At 44.8% G+C, this 21,238-nt stretch overlaps 1 protein-coding gene across 22 annotated transcripts in view; it reads left to right on the top strand.

The window, feature by feature from the left end:
• The window catches only part of FRMD4A (FERM domain containing 4A), a 531,042-nt gene that overhangs the window by 418,649 nt on the left and 91,155 nt on the right, over window positions 1-21,238 (top strand). For all 22 annotated transcript variants that reach the window (XM_063669580.1, XM_063669588.1, XM_063669577.1 and 19 more), the window contains 4 exons: window positions 8,697-8,780; window positions 15,951-16,016; window positions 16,277-16,334; window positions 18,635-18,721. In XM_063669580.1, the coding sequence (XP_063525650.1) occupies window positions 8,697-8,780; window positions 15,951-16,016; window positions 16,277-16,334; window positions 18,635-18,721 (295 nt within the window). The remainder of the gene's footprint in view (window positions 1-8,696; window positions 8,781-15,950; window positions 16,017-16,276; window positions 16,335-18,634; window positions 18,722-21,238) is intronic.

Genomic DNA, 21,238 nt, shown 5'->3' with positions numbered 1-21,238 from the left:
TTCAAGACCAGCCAGGGCAACAAGACAAAACCCCGTCTCCACTAAAAATCCAAAAACAATTAGTCAGGCATGGTGGTGTGTGCCTGTAGTCCCAGCTACTTGGGAGGCTGAGGTGGGAGGATTGCTTGATCCCAGGAGGCAGAGGCTGCCGCTGGCAGTGAGCCGAGATTGTACCACTGCACTCCAGCCTGAGTAACAGAGCGAGACCCTGTCTCAAAAAATAAAATAAAAAATAACATTTAGCATTTTGCAATATTGAAGTGCTTTTAAAATGCTTTGCGCTAAACAATGCAAATCACAAATGCCAAAATCACACTACCTTTGAAACAAAGAATCGTCCATACATTAACAGAGACAAGTAAAAAACATCTGTTCTATAGAATTTTTTGTTAACAAGATTTATTGAAACCAGATCAGTAAAGCTGTGTTACTGTGGACCCTCTTCTGGGACCTGGAAATATTTTTGTTTCTGAGGACTGGATATACTGATGCTAATCACTAAAACAGGATTCTCCCAGCATGAGATTTATTAAGACCAGAAAGCAAACAGCACCTGGAAAGACAGATAGTAAGGAAATTCCTGTAAAGATTCTTTACAGGATTCTGTTCAGCAGAACCCATCACATGCTTAAGAGGCGATGGAAGGGACCCTGTGTCTACAGGCTCACCATTCCAAATAAACACAGCCACCGAAGGAAAAGAACTCAGGTTTTGATTGAATACTTGGGGGCCAGTTTATATGACGTCTGTACGAGATGAAATGCCAGTCCAAGTGAGAGAATATCAGCTTACCAGAGCTTAGTGAGTGGTGGCTAAGAAATCTTAGTGTATACCTGCGGTGTCAATCTGCAAGTTACTAATTCTGTTTCTTTAAAACAAAAAATGAAAAACAGCTTGCTTTTAGAAATAGAACAATGCATCACCCAATCAATGGAAACAAATAGTAGCAGTCCCTCATTAGCAAGGAAAATTGATTTTCACCTCCATTTTAGAAGAGGAGTTGGAATATTTATTTGTGCTGAAAAATTCCCATTAACTTCCACAAACCACATGTTATTAGGTGCCCAGGAGAGCAGTTAGAGGCAAAAATGTAAAGACCTTTTAGTATTTTATCTTCTATAAACCATGGGATGGTGTGCTCACTAGTGTGGAAAGAAATTTTTATGACCCAAAAAGAGTGCCTTCTTGGTTTTTTCTTTCTTTCTTTGAAATCTGTTCTGCCTTTATAAAGAGCCCTGTGTGAATTAATATAAACTGAACTCAACTTACTGGTATCCGAAAATTCCAGGTTTGTAAGTCTTTTTTGCCAAGCCAGAGGGTGCCTTTTGGGAAGTCATAGGTTAAAGGAAGAGCTTTAGATGATCAACAGGAAAAGAACACGAAGAACTAATTTTCTTCTAAAAGACTTTTTTTAGTAATATAAACATTTATATCGATTGCGATCTTTAAAAAGATGACAAAGTCATTTCCTTGCCAGCTACAACATGGAGACTTGATTAATCTAAAGCAGCAGTCTGTAAATCACAATTCCTAGTATACCAATATCATTTCCTTGCCCTTACATAAGTAGTTTTACTACTACAGCTCTAGCTCTAGCTCTAGCAAGCTCGGTTTTAAATCATTATTAGATCATTTGGGGCATATTTCCCTACAATTTTTAAATTGGCCACTTGAAAATAAACAGCTAGCATGATCGTATGGTACGAGAAATAGACTTGCTGAGACTTTTAGATAATTACTGAAAAAATACTCAGTTATGTCTGGAATAGTTAACATTTGGAATATAACTTATGTAACTTAACAGTAACTTTAATATCTACCTAAACTTGCAAATTTCCCTATTGGAAACATCCTAGAAAAAAAAAGTTAATCTGTTAAACTTGAAACACACCTAACAGCCCAAAGAAAAGTTTTTGTGGGGAGAATTGAAATTAATATAATTCTCATATACTATTTATATACTGTTTTACACACACACACACACACACACACACGCACGCACACACGAAAGAATTGTGTGTGGCATTTTCCCATGATTTAAAAATGACTTTAAGGGCTGTGAGTAATTGAAGAGCAGATGGAATCTTTCACACCAGCAAGAGCTTTTGAAAGGAACAGAATCTGTGAAAATTTGAAGCAAAATGTTCAAGCGGAAAAGTTATAAATTGTTACAGAAAGCTTTGTTTTGTGCACAAAAGTCTATTTGATTGAGTTTTCAAGTGTGTAATTCACATTTTCAAAGCATAAAAAAGTATTTGGATAGGGATAGGGTAGTTTTTTTTTTTTTTGCAGGATGATATTCTTCAAATTCTATGTGAATTGCTTAGAAGCCAAGCAAGGAGGAAATTTTGTATTATGGCAGCTTACTTCTTTTGTTAAGCATTTATTTAATATATTAAAATATCATATTTTGAGTTATACCTGTGAACAGCAAAACGTTTCATGGCTATGGTACTGTGTCAGTTTTTCAGAGTGGAAATTTTGAAACTAAAGGGTGATACTTAGAAATATAGAAAATTAATCAATCGTTTCTTCTTGGGCTTTTTGAGAAAATTATTTGCCTGAAATTATAGACTTATGAAACAATTTTTAAATTTGTTTTTAATTTTACATGTTTACACCTAACATAAATTAGAAAGTCATAAAACTTTCATTTCACCCCAGAAAACCAGACAGTAATCAAGGAAGAAATCCTTACTTATATAACTTAACAATTAGCAACAGAAATAAAGGCAGTGCCAGGCACAGTGGCTCACGCCTATAATCCCAGCACTTTGGGAGGCCAAGGCAGGAGGATTGCTTGAGCCCAGGAGTTCAAGATGAGCGTAGGCAACATAGTGAGACCTCATCTCTACAAAATATTTAAAAAATTAACCAGGTGCAGTGATAAGCACCTGTAGTCCCAGCTGCTTGGAGGCTAAGGCAGGTGGTTCACTTGAGCCTGGGAGGTGGAGGCTGCAGTGAGCCGTCATCTCAAAACTGCACTGTAGCCTGGGCAACAAAGCGAGACCCTGTCTCAAAAAAAAAAAAAAAAAATAGAAAAGTACATATTTCATAAATGTGTTTGCAATGTTGCCCCCCACAAACAGTTGGTAAATTCATGTGACATATCTATGATACATGCCCAGAATTCAGAATCGCATGCTGGAAAAACCCTCTGGGGCGATTCCCTTTGTCTGCGAATGGTCACGCACTATGGCAGAAGTTTCTCAGACAGATGGGCCCCAAACCGATGGTGGAAGACCCCTGCAACATTTCTTTCCTACACACCTGGGGAAAAAAGCATGTGACTGGGCGGAGATAGGCAGGTGCTCTCTTTTCTTTGTTGTAACCTCAACTTCACCTTGGTTTACCAAAAAAAGGAAAAGGAAGGAAGGAAAAGGAAATGAAAGATTGTTTCCTGCATGATTTCTTAAAGATCAGCAAAGAATGAAAATCTATAACTTCCCTCATTAATCTGTCTCAGTTTTCTAGGTCCATTGTATGATCGAATAAAGGAACACAGAGCCACGTATGCGCATCTAGAACTTTAGGGTCTCAGTGTTTACGAATTCAGAACTTGGCAGGATTTAGGCAGGTAATTCAGGGCTTGTACCACACCCTGGGCAGGGCCTAGGGCAGCACCTGGAATTAAACACATCAACACCTCCCGCACAAAACATGGATATGCCCAGCAAGTGGGCGCAAATAGAAAGGTCCATCATTGCCTCATGCAAAAAGATGAAGTTTGCAGCCAGATGGGTTAAGAAATGTTTCTTAGAGCTTTTTGAATTTTGGAATTGTGATAACGGATTAAGGACCTGCAGTACTCTACTTATGAAATATCCCACCCCTGAGAACTTGACCTTCATGATCTGCTCATAAAATATGGAGGAGTTAGGCCAATGCTAGCATTATCTTACTGTTTCTGAATTGCAGGCTATTCCTTTCTGTTACGATAGTATCACATTCTGGGTTTTGTGCTCTGCTGTTTTTGTACCAGTGCAGACAGAAACAACCGGTTGTAGGAAGAATTCTTTCACGCTAAGTCTATTCTGTTCGCCCCAAGTTTCTCCCACAAATTACATACATCTCGTTTGACCCAAGGGGACTTTCTTGAAAAAGTTATTTCCAAGTTTTTTAAAGAAAAACAAACACATTGTGGATTTTGCTCAACCTTCCCTCTCAGGTTTAATTTTTGCTCCCTTCACTTTGTGGCATCTTGGTTAAATTTGTTGTTGTTCACTGTGGCAAATTCTCTGTTTGATATATTGCTAGAAATCTTTGTTTTTCCCCAGTAGATCATTCTAACTTTCCTTGTTTTATGAGGAGTATAGGCTGTAGAAGACAGGCACATTATCTCAAAGAAAAAAACACCACTAAATCGAAGACCAATACAGCATTGATACCACTTTTATCCCTGGCAGCATTAACTGCCGGAGAGTTTTGAATAAAAACTGATTAATATTAAAGATAAGAAGACTTGAATGTTATTCTCAGTTTAGCAACTGGCTTTTCAAGAGATCTTTTTGCATTTTTCTTTTTCTTTTCTATTCTTTTGGTTTTTGAGACAGGGTCTCCCTCTGTTGCCCAGGCTGGAGAACAGTGGCATGATCATAGCTCACTGTAATGTCAAACTCCTGGGCTCAAGCAGTCCTCCCACTTTAGCCTCCCAAGTAGCTGGGACTACAAGTGCAAACCACTACACCTGGCTATTTTTTATATTTTTATTTTTAAAGAGATGGAGTCTCACTATGTTGCCCAGGCTGGTCTCGAACTCCTGGACTCAAGCAGTCCTCCCACCTTGGCTTCCCAAAGTGCTGGGATTACAAGCATGAGCCACCACATCCAGCTCTTTTTTGCATTTTTCTGAAAATGGAATGCAGCCACAGTGAACTGTCTTAAGGTGTTGTATAAGTTGGCATTTATCATATGTCATGAACTCTGGGGAAAATGTCGAAATGGAAGACATTGAGGGAGGAAGCTGTGAACTTCTAGAACATTCGTTAGGCCATAGCCTTGCAAGCTGTGGGGGTAGAGTGACCAATTTTCCTATTAGGGGAGCTTTCTGATTTTCAGCCACAGAGTTTGGCCGGATTGACAGGGCTAGACACCCCTAAGTTATTGCAGATGTTTATAAACAGCAGAAAAGCAAACAGAACATTTCTATAGATTTGTCCCCGGGGAAGGATGAAGGGCCATGGATCCCTTCCAGAATATAATGGATTTGGACAGGTTTCACGCCTTGGTGATTTCTTGTTAGATTTTTTTGTGTGTAACCTTGCCCTGGAGCAGAGCTAGAGAACCCACTGCAGGCTTCAGCGAGGAAATCAAACCTGCGGCTGTCATCAGGGCAGCTTGTTTGCCAACAAGCAAGGGTTTGGTGGGTAAAACGATCCCTTCCTCCTGGAGTTCCTTCCTTCCCCAAATATACTTTAGATGTGATGGGTGTGAGTAAAACCCAAACTCAAGTTTCGGCTCCTTCAGGGAGCCACTAATTGCCTTTCTCATGGTTTCATCCAATAAAGTTGATCTGAGAAAAGTGCCTTTCACACTGAAGCCAGCCCTCTGTGGGCTGATGGACCAATAAATCAAATCCCTTTTCTCAGGGAACTTACCGTGAAGCAGGGAGAGAAGATCCAGAAATTCATCAGTGTGGGCCCTTGAGTGTTTGGTGAATTGAATACTTGCTGAAACTATGCCTTTATAGCATGTGCTTAAAAATTACCGACTGTACTTGGGTTGGAATTGAATTTTCCTGAACACTAGGAGTTTACCCGTTTGAAAATCAGCAGGTGCTGTCCTGCTGTCTGCCTCCTGGATCAAACCCAGGAGAGGCTGAACCCTCTTAGCCTGGCATTAAAGTTTCACAGTTCTCTGCCTGACCTGCCCTTTTCAGCGTATTGCCCCTGACATTCCACTTACTCTGATGGATTTCTTCAGTTCATGTGGCTTCCATGTCTGTCCGTGTTCCACTCAGGAGAAGAGTGATATTCTTAGCCTTTTCTTCATGCACGGCCTCCCCTAAAGCCAGTCTTACATCAGAGCCCAAGGGGGCCATTATTTCCTCTGAGCTTTCGTGTCTGCTGTTTGAATTGACATGATCACACATCATCCCTGTGGTCAGTGAGCTTTGTAGGTGCTCCTCTCGCCTTCCCAGCTAAATCGTGGGCACCTTCTGGTTAAGGACCATATCTCCTCATTTTTTATATCCTCTACAGTTCTTTCCATATAATGGCAGGGGCTTCATAAACACCTTCAGCTTATTGATTATCAGTTGATCTATCCTGGCCTTACCATTTAGATTCTAACAGTTCAAGTACTTGGATGGATTGATTCAAACAGTTACACTGTGAGTTTTTCCCTCTAGTTGGTCGTATGAAGCCAGGATTCACCAACACCACTGGCCATGGTCATTGTCTTTCTTTCTCTCTTTCTCTTTCTTTCTCCCTTTCTTTCTTCCTTCCTTCCTTCCTTTCCTTTCCTTCTCTTTCTCTCTCTCCTTCTCTCCTTCTCTCTCTCTCTTTCTTTCTGTCTCTCTCTTTCTTTCTCTTTCCCTTTTCTTTTCTTTTCTTTCTTGATAGGGTCTCCCTCTGTCACCCAGGCTGGAGTGTGGTGTTGCAATCACAGCTTACTGCAACCTCATCCTGGGTAACTAGGACTACAGGCATGCATCACTGTGCATGACTAATTTTTATATTTTTTTGTAGAGACAGGGTCCCACTATGTTCCCCAAGCTGATCTTGAGCTCCTGGACTGAAGTGATCCTCCCACTTCGTCCTCCCCAAGTGGTGGGATTATAGGCATGAGCCACCATGCCTGGCCTCATTCTTTCTTAGGGCAACAGAAAAATGCTTTTTCTGGGAGCACTCTAATGTCACCAAACCTCCATGTGTTTCTTTATCACCACACACACAAATGTAATGTACTGGTATATTGGTGTGGTTTTGCCCAGTGGCACTGGGCATCCAGTGGTGATGCTGATCATTACATTGTCCTTGGCTGTGTTTCTTGCCGAGGACACAGGGAACAATGCATCTTCCAGTTAGCAGCATGGGTGCTGGAGTGTCCACCATCCAAGCACCTCAGGAACTCCCCTCTGTGGCTACAGTATTCCTTCCCTCCTTCAGAGTTATACCTTGTTTCACTGCTTTTTAGCAATGAAAAACATTGCTAAAAATGAAACAGTTATACCTGTTTCATTCCTTTTTAGATGGCACTGCCCAGTGTCCTGGTGGCCAGTATTTGCCTTGGTTAGTATAAGCAACCTTGAAGCTGCTAACATAGCCCAAGTCAGAACTGCGAATCGAGGGCAGAGCTCTCCTACTTGTGCCTTTGCAACCCTGGCTAAGGCTTCCAAGGCTCTTTGGTGGACCAGGATAGGGAAATGCTCTTTCAGTATCAAAACTGTCCCAAAGTGGCTGCCGTTTGTTGCTCTGGAGGTAGTAGGTGGGTGCAGACGCCACAGATGGTCCAGCCCAGAGGGGATGCAGACCTGCTGAGTGTTTACGGAGGAGTCAGGCACCTGAAGAAGGCTGGTTAAGCTAGGGGAGTTTAAAGCATCTTCCAAACCTAAGCATGTGTGAGTCTACAGGGAAAAGAATTTCTGGTTTCAGGACCAGATGCGTAAAACTGCCTAATGGTACAGGTTGAGTCTCCCTCATCCCAAATGCTTGGGAGCAGAAGTGTTTCAGATTTCTTTCAGGCTTTGGAATATTTGTGTTATATACCAACTGGTTGAGCATCCTCAAATCTGAAAATCCAACATCCAAAGTGCTCCAATAAGCATTTCCTTTGAGCGTCATGTTGGCACTCAAAAAGTTTTAGATTCTGGCACATTTCTGATTTGGGATTTGGGGATATGGGATGCTCAGCCTGGCCCAGGCAATGCAGTTCACACTTTCTAAGTAGTTTCTGAGCCTCCTCAAAAGCAAAAATTACAGGTTGATTCTCCCTAATCTGAAAATCCGAAATCCAACATGCTCCAAACTCAGGAACTTTTTGAGTGCCGACATGACGCTCAAAGGAAATGCTCATTTGAGCACTTTGGATTTCAGATGCTCAGGTTTTGTGGGGCTCAACCAGTAAGTGTATAAATGCAAACAGTCAAACATCTGAAAAAAATCTGGAATCTGAAACACTTTTGCTCCTAAGCATTTCAGATAAAGGAGACTCCATCAGTATTTATTTGTCATATTTCAGAAAACAGTTTCCAGCATGTGGTCAACGTAAGCCATGAAAACCAGCTTTGTGTATTAGCAGCGCAAACGCTCTTATGGGGACAGCGGCGCCATTGCCCATTCTCGGAGCTCTGTGAGCCTAACGGCGGGGTTCTGGGGAGCTTCTCCTAAGATCCTGCCCTGGGGGACCCCTGGGGACCCTTCTTCTCCCCAAATTCCTGCTGAGAGCTGCTCAGGGGCGTTCACTCTGTGCCCCTCTGTGAGAGCAGGGTTTGGGAAGACACCCCTGGCCATCTGAAGGTGTTTTGCCCTGCTTTCTGCATGGTGAAAGGAGGCGGTTACTGGGCTTGGTATGTTCTGCCTTCGTTTACATCTGTATTAAGGAAATAAAAAGAGAGCGCCCCTTCCTCCCACTGCTTTTTATTAACAGGGAAGCAGATGTGGGGTCTCTCAGACAAGGCAGCGGCCCAAGTGGTATCAGAGAGTGCGATTATTTTCTCAGAGGGTGAGTGCGTTTCTGGGCATTCTCTCTTTCAGCAATGAAGTTGTGAGGAGTGACTTGAAGAAGCTGCCAGCCCTTCCCACCCAAGCCCTGAAGGAGCACCCTTCCCTGGCCTACTGGTAAGACCCCTGGAGTCTTCCCCAGGAGCGAGTCCCTCTCAGGGTGCGAGGGGACACAGGACAACTGAATATACCCTCCCTCCACCAGCTCCCACGTGCCAGCCTGGACTTGCAGCTGTATTAAGTACCCTGTGTCTTCATGAAACCATTTTCTGCATTTATTTTTTTTAAGTTAATTAATTTTTTTTTTTTTTTTTGAGACGGATCTCACTCTGTCACCCAGGCTGGAGTGCAGTGGCATGATCTCAGCTCATTGCAACCTCTGCCTCAAGCGATTCTCCTGCCTCAGCCTCCTGAATAGCTGGGATTACAGGCACGCACCACCACACCTGGCTAATTTTTGTATTTTTAGTAGAGACGGGGTTTCACCATGTTGGCCAGGCTGGTCTCAAACTCCTGACCTCACTCAGGTGATCCGCCTGCCTCGGCCTCCCGAAGTGCTGGGATTACAGGCTCGAGCTACCACTCCAGGCCCGTTTTCTGCATTTACTTAAGTGAAGCATTGTGCCTGAGACTTCTCCTTTTTTGTTTCTTCTTCTTTTTTTTTTTATTTTCAAAAAGAATACCTTCTAAAATTTCACTTTGGAAGCTTCGCTGCCTTCGAGAGATTTCATGTGCTGCTAGAGTTTCATTTTGGAACACCTGTCATTTGATGACAGCATGTGTGAGGTTTTGAGACGTGGGAGAACCACAGGGTTTTCTTCTTTCAAAAGAGAGAGATTGATTCTTTTATTTTCCCTTGATGTTTCATATCTCCTGATTTAGCTACTATGTAACATTATGCCGTAGCTTATCTGTCGGGCCCTAAATGACTGATTCTGAATGATTCAGGCATTTGAAAGGCTCCCAGGTTGTGGTTTGGGCCACAGTTGGGCAGGGCTTGCATTCCTGGATAATGTTTTGAAATCCTACTGGGTTCCTAAGCCCTGGCCACTGACCTTTGATAACTGTAATACCTCTTCTCTGATGTTCCTTCTGATCCCCTAACAGAAATCATTGCAACTCCTTTTATTTAAAAGCAAAACAAAAAGCACAGACCGAGTTGATTCTAATAAACTACAACACGTGACTTGTGTAAGTGCTTTGGATGACAATGTCTGAACTGTATGGATTGTGAGCATTTCATCTTGTCTGGACGCTTATCCAGACAGTGACCTAGTTGTTCATTGATTCATGTGGCTGGGGTAGGGCATGTCTTGATGCAGGGCTCATTAGCAGCATTAAACTCTGGCTCATAATCCCAGCACTTTGGGAGGCCAAGGCGGGCAGATCACAAGGTCAGGAGATCGAGACCATCCTGGCCAACACGATGAAACCCCGTCTCTACTAAAAATACAAAAAAAAATTAGCTGGACGTGGTGTTGCGCGCCTGGTGTCCCAGCTGCTCGAGAGGCTGAGGCAGGAGAATCACTTGAACTCGGGAGTCGGAGGTTGCAGGGAACAGATTGTGCCACTGCACTCCAGCCTGGTGACAGAGCGAGACTCCATCTCAAAACAAACAAACAAACAAAAAAACAAACAAACAACTCTGGCTCATAAATCACATCTCTCTGAGAGACCACATCACTAGGGAGCTGGCCCCGAGGCCCGAGGCTGCGAGCTCCCTTCCGTGTCTGGCGTCCCTAATTTCATCTCTCTGAGCTGTTTTATTGCCACTCCTCTTTTGGAAACATAGATGTAAATAAATAATGGCTTTCTCTAATTATAACCTGCCCCCAAAGAGCAAAATCTGTTAACTTGCAGGGATTTTACATGCATCAGCTTCCAAATGTCGAGACTTGCAATCCGAACCCCCAGAAATGATGGTCCCATTTCCTTGTTCATGGACCCTATTACCCACCTCCCTAATTCCTTGTGCCACTGGGCCTCATCCCTCTCTAGCCTCCTGGCTGTTCACTTCCAAAAATCCAATGGTCAAGGCCCTGGGGTTGTGAGAAGGTAACTAGAGAGGACCAGGGAGGAATCTCTTTGCCTCTGAGACCTGTCCTGTTGTGGGTCTCTCAGTCATCCCTTCATTCATTCCTTTCCAAACCTTAGAACACTGCTATGCTCATCTGAGAGTTTTGAATTTCTTCTCTCCTCCCTGTGTCTCTGGATTTTTCCTTCACCATCTCCATTATCTGCTCTGTACTCACACATGATTACTAACCCAGAGGCACCTCGTCCTTCACACACACTCTCTCTGTCTCTTCTGCATGTGAACATCTTCACCTATAGCTGGCTTGGCAGAACATCCCATACCATCATGACCAAGCCAGCACTTTCCCTGAGCCTCCTTCAGACCCATAAGTGCCCAAGCCAATGTTAAATGCCCTGAGAGGGTGGCAGGACAGGGGAGTCACGTGTATCACAGTCAGCATCACAGCCCAGATGATGTATAAAAGTCAATGACAGGGACCCTCCTGACGATACCCTACTGAAAAACAACAACCACAACCACAACAGGCCCTTTCACCTCATTTCACTGTGGTTGGCTTCTTGATGTTGGCTCTAATATTTCAACCTTATTTATATGGACTTTGATTCTTATTGATACATAATAGTTGTACATATTTTTCATGTATATATACTCTGATATCTGTACATAATGTGCGGTGGTCAAATCAGGGTAACGGATATCCATCACCTCGAACATTTATCTTTTCTTTGTGTTGGGAACATTACAAATCTTCACTTCTGGCTACTTTGCCATATGCAACAAATTATTGTTAACTATAATTTCCCTACTGTTCTATCAAATGCTAGAACATATTCCTTCTATCTAACTGTATTTTCATACCCCTATATATAGATAGATTTTTAAAAAGCAAAGCCGCAAGGAGAAGGATAAGTGCTGTTCCTGCTTCCTGCAGTTACAGAATGAAGAGAAAGCAGGTGCACACAGCTTGTTCACTGCTTTTCCCTCTGGGCCTCAGATTCACCACTCAGCAAGGTTAACCAGGACCCCTCACTGGTGGGGGAGACATTTTTACCCCTCTCATCACAGTTACCCAGAGTGTCAAATTCGCCTGATCATTGCTGAGCTAAGGAGCTGTACTCACCATTCTTCGGGGGCTCTCCTGCCCCCGCTGGAGTTCGCACATTGGATGGGCAACCTGCAGGCTGCAGCCTGGTGACCAAGGCAGTGGGTCTTAGCATCCCAGCTAAGCCTCTGCAGTGACTAGCCAGGTAGCTTTCATCAATTTCTCCTCTGCAAAATGGGATGACGTACCACAACCTACTTCAGACGGTAATTAAGAGAGGAAATACATAGTCACATCATGTCATTAAAAAGCAGTGAAAGCAGCATAATAATGCTGAGTCATGGTGCAAGAAGCCTTTCTGCTAATTCTCCCCATGCATTTAACAAGCAAGGACTTTTCACACCATGCGATTTCCCTGTTGAGGAGGCAACTGAGGCAGAAAGTTAGAATGATGTGCCCAGGGCCACAGAACAAGGAGGGTTCGGGACCCTGACCTGGATTCTGCCCCACAGGCCTAGTTTGTAAATGCTGGACCACCTGACCGCCCCTACCGCCTCAATAAGGTATGCAGAGACATCTTTTTTTACCCCGAAACCACTGAGCACAGCAGGCCAGCAGCTGCTCCGAGATGGGGAACCATATCATGTCACCATCCCTGTTTCCCCTTCCATCACCCATGCATTTCCTGTACCCCCTTGTCTGCAGAGAGGTCATTTGACTTAACAACATGACCCAGCCAGCGACCTGGGCACAGGCAGCTTTGATCATTTGCCTTTTTCCTCCATGTAACCCTGTGTCCTCCAGACAGTGCTTACTCTGCTTCCTGGATTTCTGCTAGTTATCCCCTTGAGTCCCTGCTACAAATCTAGGGTATGGGAAAATTGTCTGCAAAGCTCAGAGCACTTCAGCCCTCTGGAAAGTTCCAGAGCAGAGGTGGGGACAGGCTGGGAGCAGAATAGGTTCTCGGTCAGGATTGAGCCTGTTATCCCAGGATAAGCCCACCATGTTTAAGGCGGCAAAACGAGCAGGAAAAGCTGAGGATGGAGAAGGCAACCATTGTGGCTTCACAAATGGCCTCAGAGAGCAGGAGTTACAGGGCAAACGGGGAGTGGCAAAGATTTCTGCAGCTGTCAGCCACCCAGAACCCTGTGGTCAGGACATGTCGTGGTTAAACAGCGGCGCGGCTTTCTGACAGTGGTTTTGACTTTCTTTCACTGGTGTTTCTCCTGAGCCTTCTGTGTTTTCGTGGCTACAGTGCTATGTTGACGTGCACCTCCTGAACTCACCCCAGGGAGCCTCTCTCCCTAGTGCTGCAAAGGAAAAAGGCCCCTATCTACACTGAGTTGCTTGACCCTGGATCTAGGAGTCGACCTCACAAAATCCCAGATCACGTGGTAGGAAACACGCCAAGGCAGCTGTTGATTTAGTGAGTGGGATGGAAGGAAGTGGAGCCGCCGAACCTCCTGACGCAGTTCTGCAGGATTAGTGAGGCTGGGCCTGCCCTTGGGGAGCATGCTTTTCGAGAATCGTCTTCAGGAGATGACTTTGTCACACTTGACATAGAACTTCCTCGGCATGTGAGAGCCAAGGAGAGAGATGGCTGGGTCTGCCCCTTTCTGAATAGAGGATATCCAGACCCCACGGAAGTGACTCTCCAACTGAGGCAAGGCCCCCTGTAGCTGGCTGGTCCTCATTCTGGGTATTTATAAAGACCCTTCTTTATCAAGACCTCTCGCTGTCCTCTAGGCATCAAATTCCAGAATATTAAAATTAAAAGATACTAGTTGGAGGTTAAGGTAGTCATTGAAAGAGAAATCAATTACCCCCAAAGACTAGGTGATGAATGTGTAGAACCTGTTACCCCCAACGCTGGCCTTGCTAAAAATGAAAACAGAAAAAGATGGGTAAAAGAAGGCTTTAGGTAGATCCTGGGCTGATGGATAATAAATAATAGGGCCGGGTATAGTGACTCACACCTGTAATCCCAGCACTTCGGGAGGCTGAGGTGGGCAGATCATTTGAGGTCAGGAGTTTAAGACCAGCCTGGCCAATGTGGTGAAACCTCATCTCTACTAAAAATACAAAAATTAGCCAGGCGTGGTGGTGCACACCTATAATCCCAGCTACTCGGGAGACTGAGGCAGGAGAATTGATTGAACGTGGGAGATGGAGATTGCAGTGAGTCAGGATCATGCCACTGCACTCCAGCCTGGGCGAGAGAGCAAAACCTTGTCTCGAAAATAATAGATAATAAAGATCCTCTATTGAGATCTCGAGGGTAGACCCCTAGAATCACCTCCCCTCACGGAGCTTTGACAGAGGACAGGGAGGGTGAAGAGGAGTAAGACCCGAGAGTGAGAACTGAGGTTCCAAGGCTCTGGGGCCAGACCAGGAGACTGAGGTGTCGACTCCACACCTCAGCAGGTGGGGTTAGGGCTTTCTGCCTGCACCTGCTTCCCTGGGATTCCCGAGGTTGGCTCTGCCCATCCGAAGGCAGGGGCGGGAGCGGCCATATCTCCTACCTCATGGGCACCAGAGTCACTTCTCAGGAGGCAGGCTTGCCACTGCCGCCAAGGAGCCAGCTAACCTCTTGTTATATTAGAACTAGGATTTCAGCTGGGCGCCGTGGCTCATGCCTGTAATCCCAGCACTTTAGGAGGCAGGGGTGGGCAGATGACCTGAGGCCCAGAGTTTGAGACCAACCTGGCCAACATGCAAAACCCCATCTTTACTAAAAAACAAAAATTAGCGAGGTGTGGTGACACACACCTATAATCCCAGCTACTCAGGAGGCTGAGGCACAAGAATTGCTTTAAACTGGGAGGCAGAGGTTGTGGTGAGCCAAGATCACGCCACAGCACTCCAGCCTGGGTGACAAGGGAGACTGCATCTCAAAAACAAAAACAAAAAAAACCTAAGATTTCGAAAAAGGAGGGAGCGTCTGTCTAATTCTGGTAACTGGTTTGCTGTTGTTCTCCAGGCGTTCCTATGGGGCTTTTGTTGCTTCATGGTTCATATTAACCAAGCCCAAATTCCAGAACGTTCCGTCCTCCTGGAAAGCCTTCCATTCCTGACTACTCATTCAGAGCAGATAGGCTGTGGGCACTTGGTTAAGGTCAATGCCTGCCATCCCCCCATGAGGCCCTGTGTGGACAGGACTGGGAAGATGAGGATAAGAAGGGCCCCAGGGAGTTCAGCCCGGGCATCCACGTGTCATCTCTGCTGTCTGCTTCCTCTTGTTCTCACAGTACCATTTCTTCCAAGGAGCTGATCCCAAAACCTGGGCTCCAGTCTTTTTGTTCTTTTGTTTTTTGTTTTTGAGCCACGGCCTCACTCTGTCATCCAGGCTGGAATGCAGTGGTGCAATCCTAGCTCACTGCAGCCTTGACCTCCTGGGCTCAAGCAATCCTCCCACCTCAGCCTCCCAAGTAGCTGGGACTGCAGGCATACCCCACCATGCCTGGCTAATTTTTGTATTTTTATGTAGAGACAAGGTCTCACTGTGTTGCTTAGGCTTGTCTCAAACTCCTGGGCTCAAGCAATCCCCCCATCTCAGCCTCCCTAAACACTGGGATTACAGGGGTGAGCCACTGCACCCAGCCTGGGCTCCAGTCTTATATTTCTTGATTAGAAATCCAAGATAAGCCAGCCATGGTGGCTCACGCCTGTAATCCCAGCACTTTGGGAGGCCAAGGTGGGCAGATCCCTTGAGGTTAGGAGTTTGAGACCAGCCTGGCCAACATGATGAAACCCTGTCTCTACTAAAAATACAAAAATCAGTCAGGTGTGGTGGCATGCACCTGTAGTCCCAGCTACTCGGGAGGCTGAGGCACGAGAATCACTTGAACTCGGGAGGTGGAGGTTGCAGTGAACCAAGATCGCACCATTGCACTGTAGCCTGGGTGACAGAGCAAGACTCCATCTCAAAAAAAAAAAAAAAAAAAAAAAAAAAAAAAAAAAAATTCCAAGACAAAGAGAATGCAAGTCCTTTGAGGGGAAAACAGACTATTTTTAAAGTAAATCCACATCCAAATGGATAGCACTCAGACTGAGTTTGGAAATGCCACTACAGGACAAATCATTTTTCCAGGAGCTGTTGGTGCCTTGGAGCTTCTTATGAGATGGGGCTAAGAAATATCTTACTGGCAGGAAGCTTGGCTGTTGTCCTAGGGACTCCGATAACAGCATTCTTTTCTTCTAATTGCAGTGAAGACAGAGTCATTGAGCACTACAAGAAACTGAACGGTCAGACAAGAGGTCAAGCAATCGTGAAGTAAGTGGCCCCTTCCCAGCTCACGTGGGGACAGTGTTTGTGTGTGTTAATATATCATATGTCAGGATTGTTCAGTTCCTCTCCAAAGACATATCTGGGAGTGGGGGGTGTATGTTTCCATTTAATTTTCAAGTAAATAATCACTCCGAGAACTTTATCACATACACATACACAAATATATATATGATACCAGATCTGCTGAATAACTAGCCTTTTGCGCATTGTGTGTGTGTTTGTGTATCTTCGTGTTGTCGTTCCAGCTACATGAGCATCGTAGAGTCTCTCCCAACCTACGGGGTTCACTATTATGCAGTGAAGGTGAGTGAACTCATTTGGTGAAGGTTGCCAAACCTCCCCTAAGCAAACAAATCAAAATTTCTCATTATATGTTTTCTTCTTTTTCTTTTTCTTTTGAGATAGAGTCTTGCTCTGTCTCCCAGGCTGGCATGCAGGGTGCAATCTTGGCTCACTGCAACCTCCACCTCCCGGGTTCAAGCGATTCTCCTACCTCAGCCTCCCTAGTAGCTGGGATAACAGGTGCGTGCCACCACACCCAGCTAATTTTTGTATTTTTAGTAGAGATGAGGTTTCGCCGTGGTGGCCAGGGTGGTCTCGAACTCTTGACCTCAGGTGATCTGCCTGCCTCGGCCTCCCAAAGTGCTGGGATTACAGGCGTGAGCCACCATGCCTAGCCCTCATTATTTTTTTCTTTATAATTCCTGGTGGGAATGGAGGTCGTGGAGGACTTGGTCAGGAAGATTGCCTGCTGTGGGGAGACAATTTCAAATACAGGAAACTTCATCCAGTCTTTCAACTTGCTTCAACCTGTGGTCCATTTCTTTGTCAGCCGTAGAACTTAACAGAAAGGCTGCCTCTGATATATATGCTTTCTGCCTTCCGAGAAAACTTCAAAACTCTGCTCTTTGTTTCAGTTTGGTAAAGATCAGAAGCAGGGCTTGTGATTTTCAAAGTGCCAAAGGAGTATGGGTGTTCGGCACTTAGAACCTCAAAGCATAAGCAATGGCTCTGCTACTGATTTGGAAAAGAGCACAAATCCAGGAAGCCTGGCCCAGCTGCATCAGGCTCCCTGTCCGGTGGCCTTGTGATCTCACTGATGCCCTGTTTTATGGTGTGATGACAGCCCTTCTCTGGTCAATCTGCTGTTGCAGTGGCATTGGGTTTCCTCTTGTTCTGTTCTCTGAAATCGTTGCAGTGTGCTCAGCTGCTTCCCAGAGGCAGGGGTTTAATACAAGGATTTTATCCCACCTTTAAAGTTTTAAGAAATCATATAGCCAGAAGCTTGAAAAGAAATTTCAAAATTTATCTCTTTTGCCTTTTATCTTTTTGCTCATCTTGAAATAACTCACGCCCCACAAATATTTCAAAACCATGATGCCAGTTTCAAGTTTTCCAGACACCCACTGTGGGGGTGTATTAGGTTATTTAGAAACTTGGCAATTAGGGCATAGCTAGGGAAAAGCTGCTTGATAGGCTTACTATAAAATCCTAGCTTCTGGGGACTCTAACTCAGAATCATCCTATTTGAATATGGAATTGCAACTTACACTCAGGTGACAAGAGGTCTCTGTTAATAAACAGCTGGGGCAGGCGCAGTGGCTCATGAGTGTAATCCCAGCACTTTGGGAGGCCGAGACGGGTGGATCACCTGAGGTCAGGCATTTGAGACCAGCCTGGCCAACATGGTGAAATCCTGTCTCTACTAAAAATACAAAAATTAGCCGGACATGGTGGCACGTGCCTGTAATCCCAGCTACTCGGGAGGCTGAGGTGGGCAAATTCCTTGAACCTGGGAGGCAGAGGTTGCAGTGAGCCAGGATTGTGCCACTGCACTCCAGCCTGGGTGACAGAGTGAGACTCCATCTCAAAAAACAAAAGAAGAAACACGGACTTGGTATTTCTAATTCAGTCCTGAGACTGTTTCAGCTTCCATTGTGCTACCCTGTCCAACAGCATGAGTCCTAAAACCCTGCCTGGCACCCAGCTGTCATCTTTGGTGAGCAGGACCTCAGGGTGACACCTTCTGGCCTGTGCTCCCCAGAGCTGGGGAAGGTCCTGGGTAAAGCTGGGCCAATTCTTTGCTGTGATTTGTTGTTAAAATGAGAGGAGTCACTTTCCATAGTCTCCACGGCTCCTCTTGCTCTGACCATCGATGACAGTTTCTCTGCCCAGAAGGTCCTTTTATTAGGTGTGACATCTCACAGATTTTCAGTTGTGGTGAGTCGGCGTCCCAGCATGGAATGCCTAAGTTCTTAGAAGGAAGAGAGAAAGAGAGAGAGAGAGAGAGAGAGAGAGAGAGAGAGAGCGCAAGCAGGGCATTCATTCCTTATTTATAAAGGGAAAGGACCTCAGCTGTGCAGCTGATTAAGAGCAGAGCCAGGCCTCCAGCCCCCGGCACTCCTCATGTCACCCTCTTCACATAACAGAGTATCCTTCAATGATGGACACATCTGTTAAGGAACAAAGTAGACAGGTGGGCTCCATCCATTCCAAGGAAATGGCACTTTCCCTCATCTGCCCCCAAGCCAGGAAATCTCCACTTTGCGCGTGTTTACTTCCTCCAGCCCCATATTCACCCCGAACTTTTTTTGATATCCTAGGACAAGCAGGGCATACCATGGTGGCTGGGCCTGAGCTACAAAGGGATCTTCCAGTATGACTACCATGATAAAGTGAAGCCAAGAAAGGTAAGGTGGTCTCCTGCGTGGGTTTAACTCCTCTCAGATCCAGAGAGGAACAGGCATAGAAGTCACTTTTAAAATGCTAATGCCGTGCAGCCTAAAGGCTCACCAATCCCCTGCTAATTTTAGTGTATACAAATTACTCCACAGCAATCCCATCTGAGTTCCCCGGGTAAATATTTTTTCATTTTTTTCTCCCTGTCTCTAAGGAAACCTAAGCTGTTATAATTACTTAAGGTGAGATGACTGGCTCAGTTCTCCCCGGAGCACATAGGCAAAGAGACATTTGAGGGACTATCGTGTTCCTTAATTTCAGGCGGGGCTGTATTCTTTGGAAAAATGATGTAACATTTCTCTTGAATGCTGAAACCAGTCTGAGTTCTCCCAAAGATTTCTGGGACAGGATCAGGGGAGGTGGGAGAGCTGAAAGAAGAGATTGCAGGTCAAAAAGAGCTGAAAGGCTGGGCACGCTGGCTCACGCCTATAATCCCAGCACTTTGGGAGCCCGAGGCGGGTGGATCACTTAAGGCCAGGAGTTCGATACCAGCCTGGCCAACATGGTAGAACCCTGTCTCTACTAAAAATACAAAAATTAGCTGGGCATGATGGTGCATGCCTGTAATCCCAGCTACTTGGGAGGCTGAGGCATGAGAATCGCTTGAGCCCGGGAGGCGGAGGTTGCAGTGAGCCAAGATTGCCCTGCTGCACTCCAGCCTGGGTGATAGATCAGACTCTGTCTCAAAACAAAAAACAGAAAAGCTGAAAAATAAGAGGGAGAGGGGTTCCTGGAAATCCAGCACATATTTTCTGGCTCAATAAAGGTGATCAGAAAATAAGGTTATTTGCTGAAGAAGGAGAGAAACAGAGAACAGTTTGCAAAGTCCTTGTAAACCCAAAATGGAATGTTTGAAAGGGATACAGCATTTGAATTTTCTCTGTTTTCGTTTACACACTTTTCAGACCAGAACAAATTGAAAAATTATAATGGAAACATATCTTAGAGGCGAGTGCTATCATTCAGATCCCCTGGCGGAGAATGACAGAGATGGTATGCAGTTCAAACCCTGAAATACATATTAAAAACCTATGAAAACCACACTTGCTTTAGCAGGGAGAAAGCAATATTGGGCCATTATGTCATTCCAGATTGCTTTCCAAGCTGTTTTATCCTCGAATAGGATTGAAACCCACACTACATATCTGAGTGGATTGTAGGCTCTCCAGTTAACATCTGTCCTTGGCCAACTTCTTTATTAAATTGATAGAAGAAAAAAATGTTCCCATGTTGGGAGGATTTTTACTCCATTGATCAGTAAGGTGAAGTTCTAAGAAAAGATGCTGAGCAAATGATGGGGGAATTATTGACTGGGAACAATTCAGGAAGAACCTGGCTCTTTGACGAGTGGAGGGAGTGTTGTTTTGCGGCTATCTCCAAAGCCTTTCCTTATCCATTTATATGCAACAAGAAATGAACTGGACCCTCTGTTCTTACCTTTTCTGGCTTTGTTTTCCTCAATTGTGGGATCCATACCTCTTCCTCCCTGTATTTTTCTTCCTGTTTTCCCTGTGCCTTTTTCCCACGTGGCCTTTTTAATTTTCTGTGCCTTTTCTTCCTGAGTTCTCTCTTCCCTCATTCTTTTTAGAACAACCCTTCTCTTTTTGTTTTTTTGTTTTTTTTTTTTTGGTTTGTTTGTTTCTTTGAGACGGAGTCTCGCTCTGTCTCCCAGGCTGGAGTGCAGTGGCACGCTCTTGGCTCACTGCAATCTTTGCTTCCCAGGTTCAAGTGATTCTCATGCCTCACCCCCCTCCAGTAGCTGGATTATAGGCGCCTGCCACCACGCCTGGCTGATTTTTGTAATTTTAGTAGAGATGGGGTTTCACCATGTGGGCCAGGCCTGTCTCAAACTCCTGACCTCAAGTGATCTGCCTTCCTCAGCCTCCCAAAGTGCTGGGATTACAGGTGTGAGCCACCGCACCTGGCCTGACTCTTCTCTTTTCAACCTGCCTGACTGTTTTTGCTGCTTGCAAAAGCCAAGAATACTCCCTAAAGCCTTTAACAAAATTCTGGCTGCAATACATTGAGCTCTCTCTTGCCCGTAGTGGTGGAAGACCAAGGCCGACGTGCATAATTGAGGTCTACAGCAGAGATAATTAAAATCCAGCCATTGAAATCTCTTCTCCCTCTAAGCTTTTTAGAGGACATGCTAACAAGTATTCATACTTGTTTGGTTCAATTTATTAATATGTTTAAGCTTTCTTTATTTCTCTAATTGAGGTTCTAATGAAGAGTGAAGAGGTGATGAGCTAGCACTTGATGTATGTAAAACAGGAAAAGATGGATAGCTAGGGCTCAGTCAATTATAACTATTATTATAACATGCTAAAACAGGCTTCAAGATAAGGAAAAGTAAGAGGCCAAAGGCATGAATAATCAGCCATCAAATAAGAGAATTTACAGTAATGAATGAAACTTATCCAGGTCCATGAATTAAAAATGTCAAAAGGTCAATATAGTTTTCCAGG

The sequence above is a fragment of the Pongo pygmaeus genome, chromosome 8, assembly GCF_028885625.2.
Source record: "Pongo pygmaeus isolate AG05252 chromosome 8, NHGRI_mPonPyg2-v2.0_pri, whole genome shotgun sequence".
Classification (NCBI taxonomy): domain Eukaryota; kingdom Metazoa; phylum Chordata; class Mammalia; order Primates; family Hominidae; genus Pongo; species Pongo pygmaeus.
This window is presented reverse-complemented; position numbering and strand designations above follow the sequence as displayed.